This window comes from Xyrauchen texanus, chromosome 10, assembly GCF_025860055.1.
Source record: "Xyrauchen texanus isolate HMW12.3.18 chromosome 10, RBS_HiC_50CHRs, whole genome shotgun sequence".
NCBI classification, from domain to species: Eukaryota; Metazoa; Chordata; class Actinopteri; order Cypriniformes; family Catostomidae; genus Xyrauchen; species Xyrauchen texanus.
In genome coordinates, this window is record NC_068285.1 from 27,803,107 (window position 1) to 27,828,329 (window position 25,223).

General features: G+C 37.2%; 1 protein-coding gene across 1 annotated transcript; it reads right to left on the reverse strand.

The window, feature by feature from the left end:
• Positions 1-878: 878 nt before the first annotated feature.
• On the reverse strand, positions 879-25,043 carry LOC127650064 (collagen alpha-2(IX) chain-like). Its single transcript, XM_052135255.1, has 32 exons — positions 24,790-25,043; positions 23,452-23,517; positions 22,747-22,782; positions 22,473-22,535; positions 21,241-21,294; positions 20,922-20,957; positions 20,435-20,458; positions 17,531-17,584; positions 17,239-17,292; positions 16,840-16,890; positions 15,933-15,989; positions 15,372-15,425; positions 13,285-13,338; positions 13,110-13,163; positions 12,503-12,556; positions 12,374-12,427; positions 12,226-12,279; positions 12,047-12,100; positions 11,429-11,482; positions 10,869-10,913; positions 10,417-10,470; positions 10,231-10,284; positions 10,097-10,150; positions 9,583-9,654; positions 8,812-8,847; positions 8,639-8,683; positions 8,516-8,548; positions 7,421-7,567; positions 6,814-6,868; positions 4,972-5,160; positions 4,784-4,861; positions 879-2,021 (listed from the first exon to the last, which is right to left on the reverse strand). The coding sequence occupies exons 1-32, from the start codon at positions 24,859-24,861 to the stop codon at positions 1,816-1,818; spliced, it is 2,067 nt and encodes a 688-aa protein (XP_051991215.1). The 5' UTR covers positions 24,862-25,043; the 3' UTR covers positions 879-1,815.
• Positions 25,044-25,223: the final 180 nt, after the last annotated feature.

Consider the following 25,223-nt stretch of genomic DNA (forward strand, 5'->3'; position numbering starts at 1 on the left):
AATGAAGGAAAAAAAATACACTCTTCATTATTGTAGCAACTGTTACTGCGCGCCTGTATCTGAAAAGCGTTTGCTTTTTTCCAGTTTTAAGCATAATTTTACAGTATTGATGCACAAAAGGTAAAAATGTTGTTACTGGGTCACTTGTGGTGACACGAGGTACCTAGAATGTATACACACACACACCATGTTTTTTCTTTCTTAAAAAAAGAAAAAACTTTAAAGAAATATCGAGAAGAAGAGCATGCTATATGGATTAAACTATTCCTCATTCCCAAATTAACATGTATAACATCAGCAAGGACATCTTCATTTCCTCCAAGGTAAATTAAAGCTTTCAACTTAACATTAATTCATATGTAATAATGTGTGAAATTTAACAAATGCTTGAACATAAAATATACTTAATAATGTCACTCTTCATTCCAGCCCACGTAAGAATATTATCAATTCCATTTTTGTACAATATTTTGCCATAAAAAAAGGAAAAGAAAAAGAAACGCAGCATTCACATGAATCTCCCATTCATTCCAATTGGGAAGTTCTGCAAAGCTGGTCAGAGCAGGCGACCATAACCAAGGGGGCGGAGCTAAGCAAAGGGTCACTTGTATCTTTTTAGACAATGTATCTTTTGAATGGAGAAAGAAATGCATGCTATCATAATCTATCTGATCAGTACATTGCACACTGATGTATCTCCTAGATTAAGATATAGCATTTGTTCATTTAATGCATGCATGCACTTTTCATTGTGAACAATGCTAAACAAGAAGAGAGAAGGTCTATATTCAAAAGAAAGCAAGAAAGCAAAATATAATAATAATCAAATGTTTTTCAAAAGTCAAATTTGTTCCTTCACGATACAGAAGAACATTAAGTTTTATAAAACGTTCCGCTTTATTGAGTCGGGTAAATCTGAACAACCAGGCAAAAACTTGAGTGTTTACAGACGAACCAAATAAAGAACAATAAATAGTAATTGTTAATGAAGATAATCAGTTCTCCTCTATTGTTTTGGCAAAGTACATAACACACAGCAACTTGGTAAAGTGACATACAGGTTTGTCATTCACCATGAAGTCTGAGCATTAAACCTGTTTGGTGATTGGTCCTGAATGCTGATTAAATTCATGAACATAGCATCTCTGTTTTATATTCTAAACCCACCCGGTCCATACAAAATTAATACACATTTACAAAGATTTACAGCATGGAATCCAGAGTATATGTCAATGAGAGCATAGCTCTGTCTCACCTAGAAAGAAAAAAAAGATCAAAGGCATTGTTTAATGGCAGAGACAGATGCAGTTCAAACTGGGACATAATGTACACATGAGGTATCAAGTCAACCTGGGAAAGCTGTTTACTTAAGGTATTTTAATCTGGTAATGAAGGGTGTAGACTAGCTTTAAATGGTTTTTTATTGTTTCAATAATAAGATAATTTCTTTCTGCTTTGATATCCTTCATCATTTTGACATTTGGATCAGATGAATAAAATTATAAGAATAATAATATAAAAAACAAAACAAAAAAAAAAACAGCACCTTTGTTTGAAAGTCAGTCTCACAGTTTTCTAGTCCAGGGCACTTGTTGATGCCAACATAAAACTTGCCTCCCGTGGATGACATTAAATGATACACATACAGTCCTAATACATACATAAATTACAATGCCAGGCAACAACTGTTCGCTTCCCCCTCACAATGGTGTGCAATGAAGAGAAGGCCCGTGTGCCCATCTTTCCATGCCTTCCACTATATATCCTCCCTTCTTTTTTCCCCAGATGTTCTTATGCCCCAGAAGATGGCTTGATTTAATTGGATGGCCCCTTCACTGTGCCTGCCTCTTGTAGTCTAGGAGAAGTGTAGACAGAGGCTGCCAAACATGCAGCTGCTTCACAATACCCAGGTAGACCAGGAGGACCTGCTTTGCCAGGGTGGCCAGCCTCACCCGCTGCACCCTGTTGTCCTGTCTCGCCTGGCTTACCGTTGTGGGCAACACCATCAAGACCTGGAGGACCTGTGGGAGACCATTCAGGTATACTAGTTACTTGAAATTCCCTCAAAAATGGTCAAATCTCATATCTAAACTAGATGGGTAAAGTTTATCAAGACAAATTTTGATGTTGGCTTGACCATGTTTTGTCTGAGAGTTAAAACAAATTTTATAATTTTGAAGTTTAATGGAGATGCAGACAATACAGTAAGACAATCAGCAATATAGATAGACAAACTGTCACATAGATAGATCGATAGAGAGAGAGAGAGAGAGAGAGAGAGAGAGAGAGAGAAAGAAATAGAGTAACTTAAAGCAGATTAAATGCTTTTGTGGGTTGATTTACATTAGAATTTTTGAATTTTGAATTAACGAGAATTCCGTTGGTCAATTTGAGCATTCTGTCAATGTGAGTTTATGGGATTTTCGGGATTTTTGCGCATCTGCTGTGCAAAAACCGTAAGTCCGCAAAAGCCAAACGTGCGATATAATATATAAATATTACGTATAATTGATTAAAAATGTTTAGCATGTAGAGACATTAGACTTCAACCTAATAAACACAGCTACATTTTAAAAATGTTTTGTGTTTGATGGGAACTTATTCATTCCGAGAATTCCAAATTCACTTTTTGGGGTCCCTTTTTAGTATTTACATTTTTCCTCTTGGTCAGCTCTTAAGATCACTGTATTAATTATAATTTTATACAGACGACACACAGATTTACATTCATTCTAAACCTGGTGATAATGTGGTAGTCTTAACATATGCTCATTGGCTCTCCACACCATCTTTGTAAAGCTGGCTCTTTAACTCTAAATGTGGCTGGCTCTGCTTTAGAGTTTCAAACAAAACTAAAATATCTATAAGTGTGATGCGAGTTTGTCATTTCATCCACATGTGCAGAATATGGTTAAAAGTTTATTTTTTCATCTCAGAAACATTGCAAGATTGCACCCTATGTTATCTTTCTCTGTGGCTGAAAAGGTGATAAATGCTTTAGTTTTTTCTCACATTGATTATTGCAATGCGCTCCTTGCTGGGGGTCTCTAAATCTGTATTAAATAATTTACAATATGTGCAAAACTCGGCAGATCACTCCTTTCTTGGAGTCCTTGCACTGGCTCCCGGTCTGGTTTTGTGTAGATTTTAAAATTCTCATGCTTACATACAAGGCTTTGGATGGTTTTGTTCCTCAGTATTTGGTAGTGCTTTTAACCCATTACACTCCAAAATATGATCTCAGCTTCTTCAATTCTGGTCTTTTAAGTGTTCCTCAGATTCTTCTATGCACTATGGGTGATAGGGCATTTTCTTATTATGCTCCACAATTGTGGAACTAATTTCCTTCTGATATTAGAGATGCACAGACTTTTAGTCTACGGTATATACATCTTATTTCAAAACAAATTGCTTAAGGATAACTTTTACTTGAAGGTTTTGTCTTTTTATTGTATTATTATTATTATTATTATTAATATTAATTTAAATTGTGTTTTATTATTAACAGTTTTTGATGCATGCTTATATACTCTGTACTTCTGTTTTCAATTCATTTTTTCTATATAAAGTGCCTTGAGAGGCCTTTTTAAAGGTGCTATATAAAATTAAGTTTATTATTATTGTTATTATTATTATTATTATTATTATTGTTATACACATGAGGTTTGCCCATAAAATGTGGGGGAAGTTTATATTTTATATAATTTCAGATATAAGTTAATATTAATGCAGTTCTGGAGAAACTCCAATAATAGTTTTTGAAATAAAGGATCAGTTTTCATGCGAGTGAAATTAGTGCTTCAGCACAACTTAATCTGCGCCTGTGTCCTTTCTAGAAAGGAACCGAATTAATGAATAAGTTAGCAAACAAAAATGTTATTATTCATGATTGACTGTGTTTCTCCTGCTCTGTCAATGCAGGAGCGGTTGCACACATTTGTTTTCTGTGAGTCGACTGTGATGCTTATCTCATTGTCATGGGTTGACTGCTCAAACATTCCAAGACCTGACAAATGCTGATTAAACATGTTGAATCGGTGAAAACAGACGCCAACGAATGCCAAACAAATGGCAACAGGTTGATCACACTGATCTGACAAAACCCAACAATTGTTGGATTTTGGTGTTTTTTGGCATTTGTTGGGGCAGTGTGAATTGTCCTTTACAGCACTAGTATGAATGATAGTCAGAAATGTTGGTCTTGATTTTGGGATTTTGGAAAAACCCTCAAACATGACTGTAGAATAACAGTATGTTGGCCTTAACATAATGAAAAGTGGAGATCCAGTCACCATAGTGGAAGGTGGCATAGAAATGGAGATGGGCCAATCTTAGCTGGAGAAAACGTAATGCTGAATATGGCAACTGTAGGAATGAACTGCAGGAAATCCTGCCTTTCATTTAAAATCAGAATTTTAGAGAGGCGAATTGTGCTTTCTAAAATTCAATTTTCTGTGTTCCCACTTGATTTCTGCTTTTTTTTTACTATCCATTCCTATCCATCATACGTTCCATTACAGCTTTCTTTAATGTGTAGGCACCCTTAATTCTAAAGGCATTGTCTGTTTGTTCCCCTTCTTGAATGTGCATGCACATTAGCTGGACAAAGAAATGTAATTTTGACAGACAGTATAAAACTTTGGTACATTAGAAGTTGATGTACTCTACTTGGATGACTCAAAAATAGCTGTCTGGGAAAGTAGCCAAGATTGCTGCTGAGTGAAGTTGCTTTAAAGTGATTTTATGGCAAGTTAATATGCTCACAGGTACACTTTGAACTTACCTTGCAGTCCAGATGGTCCTGGTGAACCTGGGTGTGGTCGACCAGGATCTCCTCTCTCTCCCTTTGTACCCCTCTTCCCTTAAAAAAATATAATGGGCAGAGGATGGAGATGATGTTTAGTTATGTTACCTAATAGTATCTTGTAAAGAGTAAGAATTAGATTTGGTAGACATGCAGAGTTGTTTCACCTTTAAAGCCAGTGTTGCCTATCTGGCCTGGGCCCCCAATCATGCCAGGAATGCCACGGGCGCCTGTTAGTCCATGAGGACCCTGAGGTCCTGGAGCACCTGGTGGTCCTGGAGGACCTGGAGGTCCCATGACACCTGCTCCACCCAGCACCGCTCTATTAGCACTAATCGCAACAGCAGCTAACTTCTCTGTCAGAGGATTACAACAACACAAAAATGGTGATTTCAGACTTGCTGGAAAGACCAGTTTTTCCATGCTGGTTCAGGCTGTCTTGTATTGGTTTCTCACTGGTCTAGCTGGTGGACCAACATTGCCCATCTGTTCACCAGCAAAATAATTGGTGAAGCTGGTGTACTGAGGAAGTCTTGCAGGTTAGGCTACTTAAAGGTGTTGTAAGCATTTTTTATGGAATGTTCTTCTCTATAGCCTGACAGATATCAATGGTTTCCTGGACAATCACACCTGTTTCTGTGACAGCCCTAGACTCTGTTAAATCCAAAAAGCATGTGTCCGCGGGTGGTGTTCATATTCTTTGTTTAGCAAATCTGAAGATTTGGTGCTTTCTGCCCATCAACTATTTTGCACATTTGCAATACTGCCAAAATATTGAAAGCAATAAGCTGAGAGCCTGGTAGTTTGGTAGGATCAGTTAAATTAAACACAATAATCAGCTTCCTAAGCAGTTGTTAAGCTCAATTGCTACCACTACTTTTGACAACTTTGACAATGCTGAGATGATGTGCCGTTGCTCCCCTGCTCCATCTCTAACTACTACTAACTGCCTCAATGGTATCTTTGGAGGATGGGGTTTTTGAAAGAAAATCAATGTAGTGGCTAAGGGCCCTTCACACTAAATGTGTATTTGCACCCGTCTGCACTGTTTTAAAATAGTTTTCAAATGCAAACATGCACTAGGCAGACGTCTTTGACCTTTGCACCATGTCTCACTGTTTATTCAGCATCTCGCCCAGAAGTGTCACATTTTTAGAAACCTTGTCAAGATAAAAAGAACTTTAACTATTAAAAAAGTTCTGCTCTATTCGTAGCGTTGCATCTTTTTTTCGCAGAAATACATCCAGTCAGTGTGAATGGCCCCAAAGTCTGACAGAAGTAATATGAGTGGTTATGTGAATACAGTCAGTTTTCAGTAAATGTCTTGGACAGTGGTCAGGGTCATAGCAATCAAACCCTGAAAACAAAAACCCTGCAAAAAGTGCAGAAACTAACCACTGAGTACAAGCACATTTCTTAGTGTGTCCTGCAACATTGGATTAATATCATTAAGATTAAACCCACAGCTGGACAACAATGTCAGCCGTTCATCTGTTGACCAGTTCTCAAGGTGTCACAGTGGCCAAATCTCCACATCGAAACTGTCTCCCTGTGTGGTATGAACCAGAAAACCTCTCGCCCCTTCAGTCTGTGTGTGTGGGTTTGTATAAGCAATTGTGTGTTTGCAATAACAGGAAGACTGAAAGGCAGAGGGATTACATTGTAAAATGGTGGGAGCTAACATAGTTTATCATGGGCCAGTTCTGGTCATCTCTAGTCAAAATAGAATGCCAGAGAGCAGAGACTGACAATCCCTGAGAAAACGGAGCTGTGTGAGGATGTCCATTTAGAGCAGCAGATAAATAGCTGCAGACTACACAGTCTGCAGTGTTTGGCAGGGAAGCTGTCCCTGAGGAGTTTCAGATTAATCTCTATGGATGAAATGTGCCATGTGGATTTTGCTCTATAGATTACCACTGCCCTCATTTTGACACACTGATTGCAGCCAATTTGGATGGCAATGGTGGGTAATCTATTGTTTATGCAAATAAAAAATGGTAGTTATTCACCTTGAAGCATTTTCAGGACCACTTCAACGATGTGCTGGTCTGAAGTATCGCGGCCCTGCAAAGGAATATCAAAACAAATAAAATGGAAATATTGAGAATACATTTTTGTAAGTCTATTTCCTTCACCCCTAAGGGTTCTTATTATATTCTGCAAGTGCTCTTACATTATGCTGAGCATTGCATGCCCACTGCAACCTGTCTGACTGATGCAACACTTTAGCTTTTTGTACATAAGAATAGAATACTTTCTTGCAACCAACATGATTATAATGGTCAGGGTACAAAAATAAAGTGGCCCAGAAATGTATTTGGATGCTTAACCCATATTTGTATGGATTTAAATGTATAAAAATACAAAATATCAAACCAAGTGGTGCATTTTTTAAAACAGGATGGCACCAGGTTAAAAAAAGTCACTGCAAAAAAGGCAAAAACAAGTGAAGTTAGTTCTGAGAAAACATTCAGCATCATTTGCTTACAGATGCCTCTTGGTTTAATATTCTGTTTTCAAAATTTAAGTGTCACTTCAGTGTCTGACAACTTATTTGGTGCCACTGTAATTTGGGAACACTTTTATGGCACTTTGTTGATGATATTAGACACTCACAGCCGGTCCCTGTATTCCAGGCATTCCTGGAACGCCTCTTTCTCCAGTAAGGCCACGTGGACCAGGTAGGCCTTCGGGACCCTGGTCTCCTGGTTTACCAGGATCTCCAGTAGGGCCATTGCTCCCTTGATCACCAGTCACACCTTGCTGTGATAGAAGATGCAATAATTAAGGACATGAGGTAAAAAAATAACATTTAAAAAAAACACTACTGTCTTCATTCTGAAGGCACATATAATGCATAAAGTTAAAGGTGATGTGTGTCATTTCTGCACCACCAGCAGCACCTAACGGAATTGCAAAAATAACTACATTTGAAAATGTTCTGCATAAAATGTGAGTGACAAAACTTGGCATTACAATGCTGGAGTTGGCCTGATAATTTCCCAGTACTCGCAAAGCCATTGTTAGGTGCTGTTCACACCGAAAGCGTTAGGGCTAGTAGGCAATGCTTACGGTACATCTGCACTGTTTTTCAATTGTTTTTTCTTTAAAAACAAGCGCTAGACAGGTGTCTGTAAGTGTTGCGCTGCGTCTCTGTGTTTTTCCAGGATTTCATGAAAATTTTTTAGACGCCGTGTCAGCTTAAAATGATCTTAACTATTAAAGCGCATCGCGAGATGTCTGCATGGTCATTATCACTGTGCTGCGCCATGTGTGTGTTAGTTCAAGAACACGTCTGTTCTGAACGGTCCATACATTTTTTCAGAGTATTTCGAGGGGGTTGCCAGGGTGTTCTGGGTGGTTGCTAGCCGATTGTTGAGGTGTTATCGGCAATTGTTAGGACATGTTTAGGCAGTTGCATACTGGCCAAAGTCAAAAGAACCCACTTTGTCATAGAAATTGTTGTGGCTCCAACAGTAGATATGAATAGGGGTCCTCGGTCAGTGTAGGTCTATGAATGCCTTACTTATAGTTAGTTGTCTTTGTAAATTAAATCAAGGATAGAAGACAGTATTTTAACATCAACTAAATGACACACTTTGCTTTTAAGGTACTGTTTTTCACATCCTGCCCTTATTACAAATCAAAGCACTACGAATGAATTGAATTAAATGTGTGTATGATTCTCTGTGTTCTTCATGTAGTCCTTACCTGTCCCTTAGGGCCAGGCTCACCAGACTGTCCCTGTTAGAAGGAGAGACATGATTGTAAAATGAACAGAAGTCTTCTGGAAGCAATCCATTATAAAAGTCTTCAGACTACAGCTTTATTTACCTTCTCTCCTTTCTCTCCAGCCAATCCCTCTACACCAGAATCACCCTGTGAAGGAAGCAGGTTTGATGTATCAGTGTCACCCTGACCAGTTATCTCTTATGATGTGCACTATGATATATGGCTTCCATTTCTCTCCATAAATATTGAGATGTTTTATCTGAGGGTGTACTCACAATGTCTCCCTTTGCTCCCACGTTGCCTTGAAATCCCTGTAAGTAGATGCAATTGTAGATCAGATATCTCTCAGTGTCAAGCCTAATGGGTGAGGCACAGGCAATTTATTGTGGGTAATATCTTATTTTACAGTTTACTCTCAAAGCTTACTAAATCAACAGGCTTTTTACCAGCAATATTCAATGTATTAAACGGCAAGAATATTGAAGATTAAAGGACAACAAACATTAAAGTGTCCATAAGAGGATATTTCATGCTGGATTGAGGGGTATTATATTATCTACTCTAAGAGTTACAGAGATGTTCTCTATTGGATAAACATTGCAAAACATGAGTGAAGACTGCCATCATGTGGCCATGTGGTCATACTTCAACACTTTACCAGTTTAAACAGGATAGTTCAACAACAAAATGAAAACTCTGTCATCATTTTCTCACCCTCAGGCTGTTCCAACCCCATTTGACATCCTTTTTTCTTGTGTGTAAACAAAAGGAGATGTTAGGCAGTATGTTAGTCTCAGTTACCATTCACTGTCATTGTATGGAAAAAGATGCAATGGAAGTAAATGGTGACTGAGGCTGTCATTCTGTATTACATTTCCTTTGGTGTTCTGCAGAAGAAAGAAATTCATACAGGTTTGGAACAACATGAGGGTGAGTAAATGATAACACAATATTCATTTTTGGGTGAACTTTTACGTTTAGGAGGTCAGTTCAGTGGCTCATTAATTTGCTCATGCATGTATGTTGAAGTAGACACAAACACAAACCCCGTCACCCTTTGTTCCTGTTAGACCTTGAGCCCCTGGCACACCCATAGGACCTCTTTCTCCCTTACTTCCCTGTAAGTAAATAGAGAAACATACAGGTAAATGAAGATTAAAATAGATTTCAAAAGCAACTATTGCCCTCATAATTGTGTGTTCACTTGACTTACATGGTTCACTTCCAACACCTTTCAACCAATGTATTTCTATGACTGTTTCATTCATGATTACTGGATAGGGATTTATAAGAATAATTTCACTTGTGAGTGCAATATTTAAGCTTGGTTCACATGAACAACAGAACATTTTGCGGTCACATGCTAAATCAATCATCAATTTCCGGTGATAGGTAGTGCTATAACTTACAAAAATCTTATCGGTGCATCTGTGATCAAAGCAGTTGAAATTTGCCAACCAAAACAACTACAGCATCCACAGCATCCATAGGATCTATGCTTTCATATTTGATTATCTTCTCCACATGTGTTTGGATGCAATGAATTATGAAGAAACTTACAGGCAAGCCAACAACACCAAGAAGCCCAACTGGTCCTCTCTCTCCCCTGTCACCCTGATGAAGGAGATAAAATGATGAGAAGAATCTTGTGTATTTATGGCAATTCAATTATTGGTGAAGGATGGCAAATTCACCTTTGGCCCAGGAACTCCCTCCATGCCAGCTTCACCTGGAGGACCTGGCTCTCCCTGAGAAAGTGAGGTCAGAAAGAAAAGATATAAATACCAAAATAAACTAGATGCTGAGAAGCCACAACAAATCTGATAGAGGAGTCTGCGGAAAGAAAGAGGAAAACAATGTCCTTGAAAAATATGATATACCTGAGGTCCTGGAGCACCTTGCATTCCCATCAAGCCTCTGGGCCCTGGCTCACCCTAAACAGACATATAATAAACATAATGACTGTTATTAAACAAGTTTCAAACAAAATGGGTAGTCCTGTCCCAAACTTGTGGCAATGTTGTTATGTCCTACCCACTCAGAATGCTTATAAAAATGTTTAATAGATTTGATATGAGTTTTCATCTAATGTGAGTATACATTATTTGTAACATATTTATAAATTATTTTTAACACAAGTCACTATTAATTCTTTCAGGGGTAAAACATGTTTAATGAGGAAAATATAACTGAGTGCATATTTTCCATCTTATCTTGACCACTGGTACAGTATCAATACATGCAAAACACCAAATAATAGTTTAAAGTTTAAATGAATTATCTACAAAAACATAGATATAATTATTTTTTTTTAATATTCTCATGATCTTACCTTAACTCCCAATTCACCTTTGGCTCCTGGGATTCCAGGCAAACCCTAAAAAAATGGAATAATTGTGTGAACAATAAATGGAGTGACCCCTGTAGACCTCCTTTGAGGGCTCCATGCCTGTCCCATACTCTGTGCTGATTTCAGAACAAGGCTGCAATAACTCATCCTGTTAGAGAAGGCTCTTGCATTATGTGTTGTGCAGGTACGTTTTGATGTTTTGTAACATAACCAGCATGCTCCATTACCCCAAGTCAACAGGAGAGTCACATTTGATGATGATAAATTGTTAGCAAGAGCAATTTCAAGATGGTTTAAGCTCCAAAATAGTGCGGCCAATAATGTCACACAGCAACCATCGCCAGAAAAATGCACTGACCTTTTCACATTTTTCATTTTCTAATATTCCTTATATAACAAAGGTACACAATAGACTCTAAGAGTACATGAGGAAGGTGGGGATGTTTGTTCCTTGTGCATATAATGTTGACAAATGCTACATGTATGTAGGATATGGAAGGGACAATGTAGTATGAAATTGACAAAAAACTAATTTCACTTACTGGATCTCCCTGGTGACCAGGAGCACCTGGTCTTCCATTCTGTCCTGAAGCACCCTACAGAAAGACATAAGAGAGTGCATAGAGAGTTTTATACACAAAAAGTGTTGCCATTCATCTTAATTGCAAAAACAAGTGTCCCACTTCGCCCAAGTTTTGTATTCACCCTACTGCGGTCAAGTAGTTTTGTATAATGAAATCAAAACTATGTAACTGAAAAATGTCCCATGCAATGGATATTCTACATTGCTGTGCTGTGCTAAATTCTTGTCTCTGGTATCCCTCCACATTCTCATTCTTTTCCTCAACCCTACCCCTAACCCCACCCCATTTCCTATCCCTATCCCTTCCCAACCCTTACACAACTGTTTATATATTTTGTAACTAGTCATGTAATACACAGGATAGTGTAGAGCGGTCAGGATCACAAAATTTTAGAACTATGGGGTGATATATGATCTTGATCATTGTTTGGGTTTATTTTGCGATAATAACTGACTGTACATTATTCTTTACCTACGGAATGTCATATCATGTTTCTCTTTGAATGGGCTGCCATTCAAAATAATTTAAGACCTTTCAGTTTGTTGGACTAGAAAATATCCATCCATAAGTCCTTACCTTTATCCCTGGGATGCCAGGTGTGCCATCTTTTCCATCAATTCCTGGAAGACCCTGGCAGTACACATTAATCAAATTATTTTGAAGATATGTTGCAGTGGATAACTATCAAAAGATAATTTCATGGATGTGTTTTAAGTGAAACTGTAATATATGAAAAGAGCAGGATTTTAACATACATTCTCTCCCTTCTTTCCAACCACTCCCTGAGGCCCTCTTATACCACGTTCGCCCTACAAGGAAACAACATTTATACATTAATGGTATATCAGATGGATGGATGGATGGACAGGCATGATTAAAATAACACAGTTTGCTAACACTTACCATGTCACCTTTATCACCAGGCTCTCCAGGTGGTCCTTGGGGTCCTTCTTCTCCCTGAATTGCACAGTAAGTGTCAATATTGTATTCACTGTCAGTTATGACAAGTAAATGGATTCAAACACAACTTACAGGGCGTCCAGGGATACCAATTGGTCCAGAAATGCCTTTATAACCACTGGGTCCCTGTGACAGAGCGTGTAAAGCACTTAAAAAGATTAAAATGGTAGAACATAAAGGAACAAAAAAATATTTCCACTGATTCTGTGAAGATCTGACATGCTCAAGTGGCTGAAGTTGTTCAGTGTTTGTTTAGAGTCCACCGAGCTTTCTCAGAGTAAAATAAAATTCATAGATGCAAATCAATTTGTATGTACAATTCTTTGGGGAGGCTAAAATTTACAACAGTTACATGCTTTCAATTATTTCGCTGATAATGTCTAAATGTCAAACAGCCTGACAAACTCTGGTGATCTTACAATCCAAGGCTATTTAATCAAATAAACCACAGATATGACTTAATGGACCAAACCACCCAACCCCAGTTACAGAAATGCAGAATGTTTATTAATTATAGTCATGACTAGAAGCCTGAGAAAGACAACGTTTTACCCTCTTTGTTGCTACATGACTCCTATTTGGCATAACCTGCTCTGAAGTATTGTCTTTTGCTAATCGGGCCATATATAATCCAAGTGTAAAGAGACAATATGTAATATTTTGAGAATGAGTGACTCACTGTCTCGCCTTTGAGCCCCACCATTCCTGGATACCCTCTCAAACCCTGTGGTCCCTTTAGTGATAGAAAAAGGCAGACGTGGAAGTTACTTGCCATGATATAACAGCAAGAGAGGCTTAAATTTGCTTATTGACTATGAACAAAAGACAAACCAGAACAGAAATAAATACATTACTGGAGGGCCTGGTATTCCTTGTTCCCCAGATATACCGACATCTCCCTTTGAACCCTTAAAAACAAAGAAGTAAACAAAGATGAGACTTATCCTTATACTTTGGTCACAGACTATGCATTATTATTTGGTATAACCTCAAAGACATAAAGACTTTAAATCTGTATGTTTGTTTAAATTTAATTTATTCAACTTTAAGAAGAACATTAGCATATATAGCACTAGCATATATAGCTTCACAGCTAATACACACAGAGTAAAATCCATAGTCATACAACACTTTCAAACAACTTAAAATTTTAGATTAGACAGTCATGCTCTGCATTATAGTCAAATCATCTTTGTTCCTGTAGTCTATCCTAATGTCCTTGTGGAGCTCATTAAGTCAAGATTAATTTCACAGCGCAGTAGTTCTTCAGTACCTGGCGGCCCCCATTTCCTTTCATCTGGATCAATGTGTTCTATCTTGAATCTTGCACCCAGATTAGTGGAAGTTATATGCCTTCTGGGGCTCCATTAGCTCATAATCCTACTATTTTGGTGGACTGTGCAGGTTTGTGCTTTGCAAAAGATACTAGGGGACCTCAAAGTATGATCTGGAAACACTGTTTTATTTGCCTAGCAAATCAGCATTTCATCTTTTTGTTGTACTCTTGAATGTTATCATGAAAACATTGTATGCTGCAGATATTTCGTTCTTGATACAGCTAACAAAAAAGACTGATTTCACTGTGAATTTGGTGACGGTATGTAAAAAGTTTAGTTTAGTTTAGTTTGTGCAGTCACTACTGCCCCCAGTGGCCAAATTGGAAGTGTTGTTGATCATATGGGCATGTGTGAGTGAATTCCACAGAGAATTCTGAAACTCCAAAAAGCAAATAATATGACTCCGGTGTGATATGACATGATTATTGTGGGTGAAAAACAGATCAATATTTAAGTCCTTCTCTCTTCCCAGTGGGTGACGATATGCAAAAAGAATATGAATCACCAAAAACACAAGAAGAAAAATGTGAAAATGGAGATTTACAGTATAAAAAGGACTTAAATATTAATCTGTTTCTCACCCACACTTACCATTTCGCTTCTGACGTTATGGATTTAACCACTGGAGTCTTATGGATTACGTTAATACTGCCTTAATGTTCTTTTGGAGATTCAAAATGTTGGTACCCATTCGCTTGCATTGTATTGAAGAACAGAGTTGTGATATTCCGCTAAAAATCTTAATTTTTTTAGCAGAAGAAAGTCATACAAATCTGGGATGGCATGAGTGTGAGAAAATGATGAGAGAATTAAACATTTTGAGTGAACTGTCCCATTTTTTAGCGTGATCTGAGTTAAGAATTGCAATTAATGATACAATTGTTGTCGGAGTCTATTGTTGATTTTAAATATGTTATTTAGTTTTAATCTCTACCAACAATTTGGAAGATTTCATTCTTCCCCTTTCAAATAGATCAGAGCTGTGCTTTTATGTTGCTTGTATCCATAAAAAATATCTTCCCGGGAGCGTTCCCAATATGGTCATCGAGTGGACTGATTTGCCTGGGGTGGGACTTTGCGCTACCCCTAACCCTAACCCCGACCCTATATCTTATCATCAGTGGAGTGAAAGTGTAATTTTAGAGCGAACATGCAACCTCGAATCATGCTTAACCATTCTTTATGTGTACAAGATTATTTCCTGGTTTCCATAGGACCAGAACCCGTGTCTCTGAGGTTGCTCTTGCAGTGCAAAACAGTTAAACACATTTTATTTCTACTGTTATTGAAAGTTAACTACTAAAGTTTATGGGCTGTATAATTATTTATTTGTTTAATATATATTTTTTTTTTTTGCAGGCAGGATTATGTATGTTGCTCAAGTCTCTCTCCCCCAGAAATAGTTCAAATAAGATGTATTTCATAAAGCATAATAAGGTACCAGGCAAAATAATACAATTAGTATGTTTTACAAGAAAGACATACACCAATCAAACTTAAATGTCTGAGTACCTATACCTAAATTATACTTTTATATAATATTGTTTAAAAAGGTATCTATTTAATCAAATATTACTTTAATCTGCAGATAAAAAAAAACATACCAGTTTTCCAATGTTTCCTGCATCTCCCAATACACCAACACGTCCCTTATGTCCCTGTTTGGAAAAATTATTTAACAATCAGTCATTCAATTCTACCACACAGAATTTTTTTTAATTATTTATTTTTATTTTTATGGATAGTTCCAGTCCTGAATGCTGATTGGTCAATACCCTACATCATTACAGCCATGCTTAAATACACCATACAAAGTAGTTAGCTAGTGTATCGCTGCTCAGCACCCATAGAATAATGTTCAGCTATCATTTACTGTACATCTCAGGGACCATACCTTATGGTGCAAGGATGACACTTAATTAATTTGCATTCTATAAATAACCTTTTAATGTAACTGTGTCCTTAACATTTGTACTCTTATGTATTGTATTACAAGTAACCATTTTGTAAAAGCAACAAGACCTTCAAAGCTGTGCAGAACTGAAAATATAGTCATGGCAGAAAGGCTTAGAGGTAGTCAATTCAGCATGGCCTTACATAACTTATTGCTTAAATATATGCTTTCAGAGTCATTCAACTCCATGGAAATAATATTAATTGCCAACCTTCACTCCATGTAGTCCCTGAGGACCCTTTGGCCCAGGTGGACAGTTGGTAGGACACTAGAACACAAAATGGTTGCATCGGATTAAAGTAAAAAACTCAGCTTCCAAATCTCTTGATCACTTTTAACAGAGCACAGGCAAAACAATCAGATCTGTTTAACTCAAACCATCACAGCTGATTGCAAAAAGTGCAGCATAGGCTTGGATTCATTTTAGATCTCAGACCAGCGACCAATAATTACAGTAAATGGATGATAAGGATTGATCCAGACTGTACTGGGCTCCAGCTGGGCGCAGTGCTGGAGAAGCAGTCAAGCAATCTGCCCCTATGCTGAGCAGCAGACTCCTGGCAGGCTGGAGGCACATCACAGCCCTAAGACTTACTATCGCTCTTGATCCAGAGAGATGCTAATGGAAAGGACCCTTTGATGGCAACCATTTAATGAAGCTCATTAAGAAAATCTATGAACACTGAGATCAATAAGGGGTGGGAAATGTCTAGCAGGGCAAACAGAGAGAGAACCTTAATACAGAGAAGATCAGATAAAGGTAATGTAACAGTCAGGCAAATCAAAGGAGGTTACATAAAAGATGCACTATTTGAGCTGGGGGGCATTTATCATGCAAGAGTCCATTTTTTATAAATATTTTTTGGGAAAAAAAGAGAAATAAAAGTTTAGGTCATCAAGAACAAACTAAGAATATAATTGCGCAAACAACAGAAGTCCAATGCAGATGAAAGTGAAACAAGTTTGTAAACAAATCAGAATACACCACAGGTTTGAATAACTATATATAAATATACAAGAAGAATCACAATTACAGTATTGGTAATATGACCAAGATGTTAAAAAAAATTGGCATTGCCATGTACCTGCATGGAAATAGCATGGAAAAACCACCTTACCTGGAAGTCAGCACTGCCTTCCTCTACAACCAAAAACTTTCCTGGTTGACCCTGAAAATGATAGAGAGATAAAGAATTGAGAAAAAAAGGATATTGATGTAGTTGTCTTGGAAGAAAATAAATATGTTTGGAGAGTATATTCATTATGAAGGAAAAGTGTTCTGAAGCAGATCCCAAATGGGTGCCTTTGAGAAATGAAATGAAATAAAGCAGAAAATGAAATAAAACACATGCCCAGACATGCGGCATGAGATGAGAGATCATTTTTCACAATTCTGACACTATTAGCCAACATTATTAGCCCTACAACTTTATTTACAAAATCACATTTTGTGGTTTCACTTGAGAAAACTGCATTTCAAAATGAGGCTGACACTGTGAAACATTACAGGTTCTTACAGGCTTGCCTGGTGGTCCCGGTAATCCTGGAGGTCCAGCACTTCCCAAAACTCCCTGTGTGATGAGAGATTGGAGGGAATATAGACCATTATTCAGTGGTCCATGTAATTACGTACATTTACATGAGATAAATTCTTTGATGATTTCCCCAATTTTACTATTAACATTGGCTAAACTTCAACCAAAATGGTGATCTTGGCAAGTAATAATGGATGAATCTGAGCAGCATTCTTAACCAGGCAAGAAGTTCATGTTGTTATGTTATTATGAAGATGCATAGAGTAAGAACCACCTTTGGCCCAGTAGGCCCAATTTGTCCAGGAAGCCCAATGGTGCCTGGTGCTCCCTGTAGCAAAATAATGAAGAGTGAAATTAGATGAAACAGCTGAGGGCTAAGTTCTACAAACAGATGTACTTCATAAGGTTTTGTAAGGTCTGCATTGCAAAAGAATTTAGTACATGCAAAATTATTTCTGCCAAACAGCCGGCATTGAGATGTTTATGTGAGAATGTCACTCTCTAAAACTGTATGGGAAAAATTTATTTGTGGTTTAAAGTCAACATGAAATCAGAAATGACCTTATTTACTTTCTTAATTCAAGTTCCTGGTCTTATTGTGCTAATTCATTGTAATAATTGCAAGTAATATACTGTAGATTGTAATCTTTCATCAAAATCAAATTACTTGTTCACTTGTGAAAGTCACTAGATGTGACTTTCCTTTTCGACTAACATCACCAACCTCTTTAACTTTTCAACCCCTCCCCAATTACCATCTTGTATATGGCTGCATTTGAAAGCTTTGGCAGCTGCCTTGAAAAAATTATTCACATGATTTGCCAAATGATTCATTTAATTAATCATAATAAATCCCATATATCAAAATTCAATATATGATTAAATAATTATAAATAGTCATATTTAAATAATTACACAAACAACATAATTTGTGTGTAGTAATTCAGAGAATTAAAATACATTAACGTGCTGTTCGTATCTGACAAAATAATGTAAAGGAATAATTCACCCAAAAAATTTAAATGTTCACATTATTCAATTACCATGATGACATCCCAGATGTGTATTACTGTCTTTCTTCAGCAGAACACAAATTAAGATTTTTTGAAATATGTTTAAGCTCTGCAGGTCCTTATAATGTAAGTAAACGGGTGCCATCAGACTGCTGGCTATTTGAAGGTTCAAATAGCGATAATCGACTTCTTTCTTACACCAACATATCTGTTTGCTACAGAAGACATTAATTGATCGACTGGAGTCATGTGGATGACTTGTATGCTGCCTACAGTACATATGCCTTTTGGAATGTCAACAGCCAGCAGCCTGATGGCACCCATTTACTTACATTATAAGGAATCAACAGAGCTTTTGATCAGCTTTTTGAACATTTTTCTAAAACTCTTAATTTGTGTTCTGCTGAAGAAAGACAGTGATCCACATCTGGGATGGCAACAGGGTAAGTGAATAATTAGATACTTTTCATTTTGGGGTGAACTATTCCTTTAATGTATAAACATGCATCAGACTGATGCTTTTGGGGCATATTATTTGGTTGTGTTGCACCATAAACAACGTTTAGTTACCGTAAATGTAATTTGAAACTCAGAATAACATGTCTCTAGACCCCTGCATTCAGAGTTGTGCTCAGCAGTGTCTGTAGTTGTCTGCAGAGCTGTCTGTAAGTTTGGTTTGTTGCCTCTACAGCTGTTTGTCTGTACCAAGTGTGCCGCACAAGCCCCCCGGTGACTGGTCCTAGTACAGGTCATAAACCCCGCCTCCCCATGTTATTCAACGGGACGTGAGACCAACTAAACAATTAAATTACACTTCACATATCTTTTTTCCAAAGATATTTTCTTTCATTTACTGTAGTTTATATCACGTTGATGTAATTTCAAGTGTTTGTTTTCAAAATAAGTTTGTTTTTAGTTAGTTATTTGATGCTATAAAAACGGTGCTGTGACATCATGATTGACAGCTGTGATTGACAGGTTCTCTGAGCAAAGTAGTCACTGAAGCACCAACTGACTTTTTTTCGGGATCTTCGGAGGACTGAGGAGATTGGAGCCTTAAATTTAATATCTAAATTTCTATAATTAATTAGCAGGTCTGCTCCCGAAATCGCAAGTCCCAAGATGTCATATCGGGACACTGGCGGCTTCAGTTCTCGCCAATGGAAAAGAGCGAAGGGGCGTCGTCCATCTTTTTTTACAGTCTATGGTCTGTACAGCTGGATTTGTGCTTACTGCCCCCTGGTGGTACTTCAAGATTGAATTGTTCCAATGGTAGAAATATTCCTTATTATGGTTTGCAGGCATGATATTTTGCATTATTTTGTTTATCATGTTAATTGATTAAATTAATTAACAATGAATTAAATAAATACAGAATGGGTTAGTATTAAATTGACAGCCCTAATCATAACGTCATGTCTAATGTTCTAAAACTATTTTAAGTGAGCTTTAGACATAACCAAGCAAATATTTAGAAACTGCAATGCATATTTCTCGCTAGTGACATATAGTGGTGCAGATGCTGCATCATTCAAAATCAATAGTTTTCATTTACAGATGCCATTGTAGAAATGAATTAATCAATCAGCCATGATTAATTTAATCCAAGTGTGAAAGTATCCAATAACAAGATGGTTACTGAGATTAAGCAAGTAGTATTCAACTTGTCATGTTATTCTAAAATGGCAGCCCCCATGAGAGTGCCCCTGCCTCATGTAGAATAAAACAGCTTTTATAAGGTAACTAATATGACTAAAGTCATCATCTCATGGTGAGTGGTCATAATTTTATACATATTTTTCAAAATTACAATTAAATTCTTTAGGAGTAAATGTTTTTTAATGGGGGGAAAATATACTAAGTACACCTTTAAAGTAACTCAGCAGACAGGATATGAGGATATGTAACAAATACTGGATCTAGATGTGCCTTTGGTCGTCCCTTCCTACCTCCGTATACAATTTTCATCTTTCAGACACAACCTATGCAATACCCTCTTTTCACGATCCAATATATTTTCAATGGATAAAATCAAGTCCTGCTTGAATTTTTTTCTCATTGAATATCCTGTTTCACTCTGAAATATGTCATATTACAAAAGAACAATGGGTTGTGAAAGGCACTGCATGTGGACTTTAGAGCTCAGATTGACATGGGTAACTTACTGCAAGTCCAGGCAGTCCTGGCCCCTGAAGAGAGAAAGAAAAATGTATTAACAAGTGCAACCATAAATTATTTTTGTACATTGGATGATATAACATTTATTAAAATAATTTTGGGATTTTTAAAATGGAAGGCAAGGCCATTTTTATTTGTTTTACGATAGCTTGACCTGGTGAATAGTCAGAGGAACCAGTAGTGATCTTAAAGTAAGCATTATATCTTTGTCTGAGTAATAGTTATAATGTAAGAGTCAAATATATTAAGATATTTTTAAGTTTGTATGCTGAGTAAATGTTTCTGAATTTATTTTAATAAGTAAATTATTTATTTTGTATTTGAGTAAGGGATTAGAGTATTTTGGAAATGACTTTTCTTTTCATGTGTGGTACTGTTTTTGGAGAGACAGAAAGAAAGAGTTCTGTTCAGAGGAGTTTGGCAGGGACCTATTACAACAAAATAGTTATAACATATTTGTCACAGTATACTTACAGGTCGTCCTAGAGGCCCAGTAGGTCCTGTCTTACCCTGTGAAAATCAACAACAAATGAAGCAGTATTAGTTGCATCTCATTATATATCCTCATAAAGAATAACAATGACTGAAGACATTATATACTATTCAAGATATTCTTTTCAGTCATCGTCCTCTTATGTAATTAATTCAAAATCAAAGGATATGTTCCGGTTTTGATTTTTGCAGGTGAAAACATGCAGTGTTTTTGTTAGTTGGCATAGTGACAAACCTCATGAATCTACATTTGGCGTACTCTCTATGCATCATAACCAAAACGAAAGTATTATTTCCTCACCTTTGGTCCAGGATTACCACGAGGGCCCCTTTCACCCTTAGCTCCAATCAAACCCTGCACAGATAACAGGGAAAACATAAAACAAGCCTTTAGAATAATCATGCAGTAATTATTTATATGGAATGATTCTGGGTCATTTTAACACCTCTAAGGTGATCTGTAGGGTTAAGCAGGTGTTTTATAAGCAGTAGACACTCAGTAATGCATACTGCTCCATATGCAATGTGCCGTCTGTATCAAATAATATTTAAAACAACCACAGATATGGCAACCCTTGCACTGGTTCCGATTAATGAGACTAACAATGACACAAGTTGACAATTCCAATTATAGAGGAAAACAAGGGATTGGCATACCAGAGCAGATTAACTAACAAATCCAATAAGGAATGCTTGCTGCTTAGCATGTGACCGAGAATGTCTTGCCCATCAGGTCCAGCATCTCCTTTCAGTCTCACTCCATCACTTTCACAGAGTGCAAGTGTAAATATTTTTCACCAGATTGTCTCTGTTTCTTAATATGAGAACATTTCACAATGCTTTTATGTTTCTCACCATGCATATTGAAATAACAAAATAATGGGTTGAACCTACAAGATTACAGCCAATTTATTAAGTTTGTGATCATGTACGTCTTTCCCTATAGATACTTATAATTGCAGACAAGTGGAGTGATCCAAATAGTGTCCCAGGGGTGTAATACTAAATACACTGCTTATCCAGTCATATTAGAGGACAATAAATAACTGTTGTAAACTGTTGATTCATGGCTGATCTGTAAACCTGTGACCACAGAATTCCTGAATTTTAGCATGTTCTACTATTATTTTTATTCTTCCATTAAACTGGATATTTACATTTACATTTATGCATTTGGCAGACGCTTTTATCCAAAGCGACTTACAGTGCACTTATTACAGGGACAATCCCCCCAGAGCAACCTGGAGTTAAGTGCCTTGCTCAAGGACACAATGGTGGTGGCTGTGGGGATCGAACAAGCAACCTTCTGAATATCAGTTATGTGCTTTAGCCCACTACGCCACCACCACTCCATTATGGATATGTTTCTCTTTAACTGGAGAGGCTTCACCATTTACTATATCCAAGTTGCTTGATCAGAGTCTGCATTTAACCTACTAAACTACTCACAATTACATCACAAAATGCATGCATATTTGGATTTGTTGCAGAGGTGGACATTGCAGAATTGGTGTGAAATGAGGTGTAACTCACATCAATACCATCCTCCCCTGGAAGTCCATTAGGGCCAGGCTCACCAGGCTCTCCTTTTTGACCCTATATAACGATTGACACATGGATATTTGAAAACTCATTCACCAGCTTTACCGAACATATAAAAGGAATAACGTAAAAACCTAAATTTTGCAAAAAGTAATAAAAGTGTTTATTTTAAGCAGGTATTTTAACTCATAAATCACAAAGATAACACTCTTGTAAAACTCAGTATGAATAAACAAATAAACTATCATCCATGTTGACTACTCACTGCTGGGCCAGGTGGGCCAGGAGGACCCTTTTCACCCTGTAGAGGGGAAAACAAAAAGTATTAGATCAGAATATGAGTAAAGATGGACTGGGACACATAATATCATCTACAATGATGATCTGTAAAATGTTATGTCATAATATATATATATATATATATATATATATATATATATATATATATATATATATATATATATATATATGTATGTCATAGTGATCATATGACTCCACCCACAAACAAGCCCCTTCTTAGCCCTGATCCCTCTCTTCATACGATAAAATGCATTTTGCCTTGGGGTCAAATTGTATTAATTATCATTATCAACTGGGAGGATATGCACACATATCTCTGCAAGCTATGTCACAAATAACATAATGATCTGTTTAGTATGTTATTCTAAAACCTCATTTCAAGATATTTGTTGCATGGACCAGTCAAGATCCTTGCATATCATGCTGTGCACATATCTTATACAAATCCTGTTTGGACTGCAAGCTCACCTCAACTGTATCAAATAACGGACATCTCACCAAGTAGAGACTTCTAACAGAACCCTTTCGTGTGATTATTTTTATTTTGTAAGCCCTCTGTTGGCAATATTTTGGTACTGCATATGAGCATGGGACCCATGAAACTAGGTGCACAATGACAGTCTTTGTATCAGCTCAACCTGTGGTACAGCCAGGCAGCTCAAATACTCACATCAATGCCGTCTGTACCAGGAATTCCAGCGGGGCCAGGGGGGCCTTGAGGTCCGGGTGGACCTGTCTAAAATTAAACACAAAAACTGTTTAAGTTTTTTCAAACGTGTAAACTGATTTTTAGTGATAGTTGCTTTAAATCTATATCAAAACAAATAACAATGACAGCATACTAAATTGAACATTCACGTAAAAAGCTTATTGAAGGTTTTTTGCAGGTTATTGTGAAATGTTATGTAGAGAAAAAATACATTTACGTTGAAAGCATTTAATGACAAGTAGATTTGGCGTTTTTTACTCTACTAAACATAAATGGAAAATTAAAGACAGTTCATTTTTTATTTATTTTGATCTATTATCAGATATTGACATCTAATAGATGTTGACCATTCGGTACACATGTTACAATATAGCAATATATGATAGTAATCAAACAAATAAGCCTAAATCATATTGTCGTTATAATACCAGTTGTATTAGACATCAAACATGTTTACTCAAAATTGATTGACAGTACAGGAGTTGAGATATAAATTAAAAGGATAAGAGTGGGCAATTAAGGTATGTGGGGTGGGAAAAGAGAGCCTGGGAATATTTACTCAGTCCCTCCCCCATTCAGTCTCAGAGATAAGTCTATTTTTCAAAATCTTCAAAAACTTTTTTTTAATAGTTGACTCAGAGAAATGACATCACAAAAAAAAAAAAGAAACAAAATAGATATTTCACCCCTTGTATTTTATGAGTATCGGACGAGCTGCATGCAGACTGTGTTAAAGTTGTCTTTTCAAATGTAACAAGTATGTGTTATTCTTCTGAGAGCAGTCTCAGGTTCTGTGTGTTTAAATAGTAACCACTGGCAGCAGTGCATACTAAATGGACCCTTTGTAATCTATCTTTTTCTCTGTTTATCTTACAAATGCCCAGTTTTGACTTCATATTTTGTTCATATTCTATTTTATTGTAAGTCTCCATATATTCTTGGTATCTGAACAAGGAGGCTCTATAAAGCAGTTAACCACCTGGGTCAACTTGCAACCAAATTGAATATCACTGAAAATCAAAAGCCTATAGAGTTGAACAACTTTGTGGATCTCATATAATTGGGCAATCTACCAAACTGGTCAACTTTATCTTCAACAATGTAAACAGCCTGTACTGTAGGACTTCCCAAATAACTTAATTGCTGGATTGCTTCTTGACTCACAATTCAGTTTAGACCATAGAAAATCATTGGGCATCAGAGGTTCACAATAACTATCGCTCTACAAGATATTCTGTCCTAAACAGACTTAAGAATATCCAGCACCAACCAAAAGCAGATGACAGCATCCTAACTCACCACTTGAGCTAGGGCCAAGCACAGCGTCTCCAACAGGACCCAGCTTTTAAGGATGGAGAAGTATTTAGCCATGTCAAAGGGTCGCTATTAGCTCTGTTCTCTTCAAGAATCAAAAGTCCCAGCAGTTCCTTCAAAACCACTTCTCAGCCCAGGATGGTGGATTATCAGGGAAAAGAAGGTGTGTGTATGTGAGTGTGTGCGTGTGTGCTGTCCAGGACTGGGAAGAAAAACACAGTGGCAGGAACCTGAGGGGAGGAATGAGAGAGGTGTAACCCAGCCCTACAGCCAGCCCCTGAGACCTCAGGGAGCTCAGAGTGCCCAACACACTGAGGACCAGACAGACCTGAGAGGCCATCACCAGCACAGGAGGCGGGGACTGGTCCTGATTGTCCAAAGCTGCCTTTGGATGGTTCTCATGGCCCCCATACTGACTT